The sequence below is a fragment of the Tyto alba genome, unplaced genomic scaffold, assembly GCF_018691265.1.
Source record: "Tyto alba isolate M040663 unplaced genomic scaffold, T.alba_DEE_v4.0 Super-Scaffold_21, whole genome shotgun sequence".
NCBI classification, from domain to species: Eukaryota; Metazoa; Chordata; class Aves; order Strigiformes; family Tytonidae; genus Tyto; species Tyto alba.
The window spans coordinates 22109254-22115253 of record NW_024881295.1 but is presented as its reverse complement, the minus strand read 5'-3'; the positions used below and the strand labels follow the sequence as shown (position 1 = coordinate 22115253).

Here is a 6000-nt window from a genome sequence, read left to right as displayed (position 1 = left end):
TGGTAGGCAGGGATGAGGTGACCCAGATCTCTGCCTTCCCCAGGGCACTGATCAGACTGTGCGCTTGCATCGCACCGTTCTTCCACCCGTGGCACCTAAAGGGTTTTACCAACATCTGTCCTGTCTCTCGTTGCCACACTCCTGCCTCTATCGGGGTACATCTCCTGAAGCCACTGAGGCTTTATGAGCATCATCTGGTTGGTTTCATAGCGGGAATTAAGTCCCATCCCTCTGTACGTCTGCACCATAAATCCAACTGTTACCCCCTGAAAGAGGCGTTTGCATCACATGAGCTGCACTGAGAATGCCACTGATGTTCAAACTGAGTCAAAATATCTGTGTTCTCATCAAGTCCCACTCGCTGGTGCACGGGATAATTTTGCTGTAAGTTTTGGTGATCTTATTTTGAACTTTAGCAATGACAGAGCCACCAGTCCCCAACCCCACTCAAGTGTGCAGCATATTTTCCATATGCATTCAAAGATAAGGGCCTTTACTCAGGACATTAAAAAATAAGCAGTCGTGGTCCCAGTCCAGTACGCTGACTTCTTTTCTGATGTGCTTAGAAGTCAGTCTGCATCATCTGTCACGCTGAAGAGGGAGGCATGGGTTGGAGGGGGGGCAGGGGGGGCTTCTGCAAAACATCTGCCTGCGAAAAGGGTTGTGTGTGGAGGGACGGGTGGTACTGAACGGGGTTGAGTCTGGCGACAGAGCAGCAGCAGAGTGTAAAGTCAGTTGATACGGTAGCCCCTTTCCCTTAGCATCCCAGCTAGCAGCAAGCTCGAGTGTTTCCCCAAACTCCCCAAACTCCCAGTCACAAGGGACAGGATTTGCTCCAGGTGATGCCCCAGAGGCAGCCCATACCAAGTGCGCGATAGCGATGAGCAGAGACTAAGTCTGGGAATGGGCGTACGGCAGCAGGCTGCTGAGTGAGTGCCCACAATATGCACACAGGGCAGACATTCCTGCTATCCATGGAAAAATCCTCCCCCAAATATCCCGCATCACAGTGGTCAGTCTTGGAGCTGATCATATTGGGAGGAAAGAAATTAAAAATTGCCGTTGACTCACCAGTAAAAACATGTGAGTGTACCCAGCAAATAAAGTAGACTCCCTCAGCACTTACCTAATAATTTTGCTTTTAATTAAACTGTCCATTCCCGTACTGATTTACATTTAAAAAGAAAACATCTGTGTGTATTTCACTGGGAAACCTTCCCCTGGTGTTTACAGAAATATTTTGCTTTGCTTAATGCGAAAGATTTGGGGCCTGATTCTTGTGAACAACATGGTGCCTTCCAGCTCCTCCCTAAAGGCAAACAGGTATTAAAGGTTATCACCGAAGGGGACGTGCTCTCCCTGCATGCTTACAACCTTTTTTTCCTGTTTTTTGTTTGTTTTGTTTTTTTTTTTTTTTTTAATGTATCTTACAGTCCTTTATTAGTACATTTTTTTAGGCTCAATCTTTCTGAAGAAGAAACTGCAGTGGAGGGACAATGAGCTGAGAAAGCTGGGAGCCACAAACCCCCTCCGCTTTCTTTGGGAGAAAGGGGAAAATATTGCACCTCAGCAGGAGGCACTTCTGGCGCTGCCCCTCGCACACTTTTGGCACAGCCGGGGCCCGGCGGCGGCGGCAGAAGGGAGGACGTGATGCCACTGTAGGGTTTTTGGCTCTGAGAGACCAAAGGGCACCTTGTGTCCATTCACACAATCCTCCTAAAGCGTGAATGATGCCCAACAACTATGTTTTAAAACTCGCCTGACTTCCTTCTTGCACCTTGGCCTCCAAAATCCATAATAATTTCCAAGAGAAAAGAAAAAGAACCCCACACTCTCATCATTTCCAGCAAGAAGCAGCGACTCTTGCTACTCCCACTGCAGCTGAGTACAGGTTCTGGCTGTTACCAGCAGCCCCCTGAGACACGCCAGTCAAACACCGTGTGCCTTTCTGGAGAAGTGAGTGACATGCCCCAGACCACCAAAATTTGTGTATGTGGGGCAGAAATGGAAAAGATCCCCCGCCCGAGTGCCAGCCCAGCCCTGTAAAAAGGCCACCCCCGTACCCCCTGGCTTGGTGGGTGCAGGTGAGGGTGCTGCCGCCTCGGCGGCGCACAACGCTGCATGGCAAGGCTGAGCGTGCCATGGACTCGCACCCAGACCACGGGCGTGTTTATGGTAGACCCAAATACGCAAATGGGGAAACGAAAAATCCTAAGACGAGATGGTAATGCGTGCTGCTCCAGCGCTGGCTTGCCATCCTCTCCCACGTGAAGGGGCCAAAGAGAAGAAGCAGTCTGCTGGGGTGGGAAGGTCCCTCCGGATTCAAAATTTCAGTGCCGTGTCTGCGGTCTCAGGCACGCAGAGGGCAGACCGTGATCTCTCCCGCAGAACGGCCTTGCCCCGGGGCTGCTGCAGCCGCGCTGCCGGTGTCTGGATCCCGATGGATACGTTCGCACCGCCGCTTTGGCCCCAGCCCCGTGGCCTAGGTGGCCAAGGGGGTAGCATCCGTGCATGGATGTTCAATTTTGGGGCGAATGGAAAGAAGAAGGCTGTAGGCTCAGAGCTGGGCCACCCCGGGAGCGCAGCTCCATCTGCGCACAGCAGCGGAAAGCGCAGCGAGGGCTCGTACCCCCCAGCTCCAATGCCAAGACCCAGGTCTCCTCAGAAGGAGACGCTCGTGGGGAGGCCCCTGGGCGAGCTGGGGAGGACGGCAACCCCCTGCTCCCTCCGCATGCCCACACGCCACACGCTTCCTCCACTCACCAGGTTTTAGGCACCGATCTGGGCCAAGGTCAGGACCTGTTGGAGCTGTTTTTTTTGTTTACCAATTATGCTGTGACCTCATTTGGCAGCAATAGTTAAAAATATGTAAGACCGGAACACTCCTAGTTGGTGAAAATATCCCCATTAATTTTCCTATCTTTGGATGCATTACCAGCAGATGAGAATCTGTAACGTCCTTGGCGCTACTGAACCTGAAAGACAATCAGAAATTGCCGTCCTGGGCCAGCCAAGTAGTCCATCAAGTTCAGCACCTTCTCCCTAAAAGAGGCAGAATAACCTGTGCTTTGAAGCCAGGCAGCTTTAGCATTCCCGTAGGTATGTCACGCACAGGTTTGGCCGCACACCCCCCCCCCCCCCCGTGTGCTCCACCCGGCAGCCACAGGGCCAGGAGCCACCATTGCCATGCCCAGGCCACCCACAGCGAGTCCTGCAGAGCCCCCCCACCAGCCCCTCCAGGGCGAAACGGAGAGGGAGGAGAACCCACCCGTGCAGGCTCGGGCGGGAGAGGCTGCTAGCCCTGTCCCCATTTCACAGCCACGGAGAGCGAGGGTGATGTGGTTAAGCTGGAGCCACTCTGCAGCAAAGTGCGGTGACGAGAAGAGAAGCCGGTCCCTTCAGCAGCCTCTGGCTCTGTCCTCTGCTCTTCTCTGATACTTTTCCGCGTCTCCTCTGCAGCTCTGAGACGGGGGGCCATGGCTGCTGCTCTGACCAAGGGCAAGCAGGCAGGCTGGGATCACAAGCATCCGTAGCCTCGGAAAGCAGATAATGCCCTCTGTCATAAAAAGAAGTGAGCAGCGTGGAATTACAATGACCAGAAACGTGCTTTGGGAAAACGTGAGGTTATTGACTCAGTGCTTAGAGCCAAACCCTGAGGGTCGCCCTGGCTAAATAAAAGAGGGGAGAGAAGCACGTTCAAATACTGTGCCTGCTGCCGCCTGCACCGCTCGCCCTCCAGCTCTGGCCTGGACTTGCCCAGCGGTCCAGCTGGAGGCAGCTCCAGTTCTTTCCAGGATTTGGTGGTGGTTGGTCTTGGGATCACTCAAAATGAAGCAGGGATGAGACGGCAGCAGGTTTTGCTCCCTCTGCTGTACAGAGTCCTCCAGTGCCATCCCAGCCGACTGTGCCCTCCATCACCTCCACCTGCCCTGCCTCACCACTCCCAGACACATTTAACACGTTTTCTCAGCTTCCTGTTGTAAATAGAATGCTAATGAGTCATGAGGCAGCCCTCCTGTTATTTCAGGCGTTTTTTCAGTGGGGGGGGGGGGGGGGGGGGGAAAAATCATGCAAAACACTGAAGATACCTTGCAAACAAGGGGGCCCACAGGAGCCTGGGGGGTCACATCCTGCGCAGTGCGGGCACGGCCGTCCCGCTCCATCAGCCGGTCAACACGGGTTGCAGCCTGGCCCCGCTTTCATCTGCCAGCGTAGGCATCCTCTGAGCACCCCGCGACTAAGGGTCAGGCTTGGCTCTCACTGAGATCCCCAAAGAGCAGTTACCTCTTGCCTCCTCCTCGTCCTCGAGGCAGCAGCAGGAGCAGCCGGGTGTTGAACAGTGTTCTGATCAAGTCCTGCGGCGGGAGAGGTCGGGGCTGGCACCAGCAGCAGCAAGAGGCAGCGTTTTTGGGGACCGGCCGTAACAGCAGGCACGAAAAGCCCACATCTTCACTGCTCTGGTCCCAGACTGCTTCCCTGTAAGGAGCTCCGGGCGGGCAGATCCAGACGGGAGTTAAGGCAGGATCACGGCTCAAGGTTTCGTTTCCACCTTTCCCAAAGGCTTCGCATGAGTCTCAGCTTCCTTCCCTGTGTCATGGGCACCTGGTGACTGACCTGCCTTTGTAAAGCCCCTGGCTTTCCAGATAACGGGGCTTCACCTACAGCTTTCCTGTATACACCGACAAAAACGATGCTGGTTGGGTTGGTGTTCCTACAGCAAGAGCTCAAGCAGAGAGATGGATCTTTTAAAATAAAAAAAAAAAAAAAAAGGGTGGGGGGGGGAGTAGTGGCTGTCAATCTCTGTAAGTAAACACTTCTTTGATGTGGTTCCTTTTTTTTTTTTAAAAAAAAAAAAACCAAACCAAACCAAAACAAAAACACAACCCAATCCTAAAAGCAACAACGTATGTTTATTTTAAATGCATCCGCTAAATATTTACACTGCAAGCGAGCTAAATGAAAAAAAAAGGATAAATTGGAACTTTTGTCAGCGAACCAGATTGTGAAATGCCTTGAGGGAATAGAAGATTTATTTGGGGAGAGGGGGAGAGGTAGGAATTTTCCATGCTATTGTAAAACATGAGCTCAAATTATATGATCCCCACAGCCAGTGAATTGCAAAGCTTCAATCAGCTGCCTTTTTTATTTTTTTTTTTCCCTTCCTCTCTTTTCTATAAAGAGGAGGGGGGTGGGGGGGGAGACAGAAGTGTTTCACCAACTTCTGTTGACTGTTCCTTTTTTCTCCTGATTGAAATGTGTTGTTAAACAAGATCCCACATAATCTCAGCAGAGGGTTTCTCTCGCTCGCTCTCTCTCCTTCTGGGAAGCCGCGATCAGTGCCATCGGCGCTTGATTATTTGCAAACTCCCTTCGTTTTTTTTTTTTTTTTTTTTTCTCCCTCCTTTTTTTTTTTTTTTTTTTTTTTTTTTTTTTTTTCTTCCTCCTCTCCGTCTCGGTCTCCGTCTCTCTCTCTCTCCCTCCGTCTCTCCCTCCCTTTCTCTCACCCCCAGAGCAACTTTTGCAGGCGCCCCGGCACACGCAGCCATGCCGCGCTGAGAGCGGGGGCACCGCGCCAGCCCCCCTCCTTCCCTCCCTCCCTCCCTCCCTCCCTCCTTTCCTCCCTCCCTCCCTCCCTCCCTCCCTCCCTCCCTCCCCAGCGCCGCCGTCCCGAGCCGGGGGGGCCCCGCCGCCCGCTGCCCCTGCCCGGCCCCGCGCCTCGCCCCGGCCCCGGCCCCGGCCCGGCCCGGCGCCGCCGCCCCCCGCCCGCCCGCCCCGGAGGGCCGGCAGCGGGGCTGGATGTGCCCGGCTCCCCCCGCGCCGAGGCGGGCAGCGATGCAGAAGGCAGGCGGCAGCTTCGCCTCCGCCGAGAGACACCCGCTCAAGATGGCAGATGTGTGTTGAGTTTGGGGGGGCTGCGATCTCGCGTCGTTCGTGGCGGCGTTGCCATGAATAACAGGCGTCCTTGCACCGATGGCCCCCATGTACGAAGGTAAGCCCCGC

General features: G+C 54.0%; 1 protein-coding gene across 2 annotated transcripts in view; it reads left to right on the top strand.

Annotated features, from left to right (window-relative positions):
• The first annotated feature begins 5726 nt into the window (after positions 1 to 5726).
• Positions 5727 to 6000, top strand: part of HIPK2 (homeodomain interacting protein kinase 2) — a 136954-nt gene continuing 136680 nt past the window's right edge. For both annotated transcript variants that reach the window (XM_042795578.1, XM_042795577.1), the window contains exon 1: positions 5727 to 5989. In XM_042795578.1, coding sequence (XP_042651512.1) covers positions 5971 to 5989 — 19 coding nt within the window. In that variant the 5' untranslated portion in view covers positions 5727 to 5970. The remainder of the gene's footprint in view (positions 5990 to 6000) is intronic.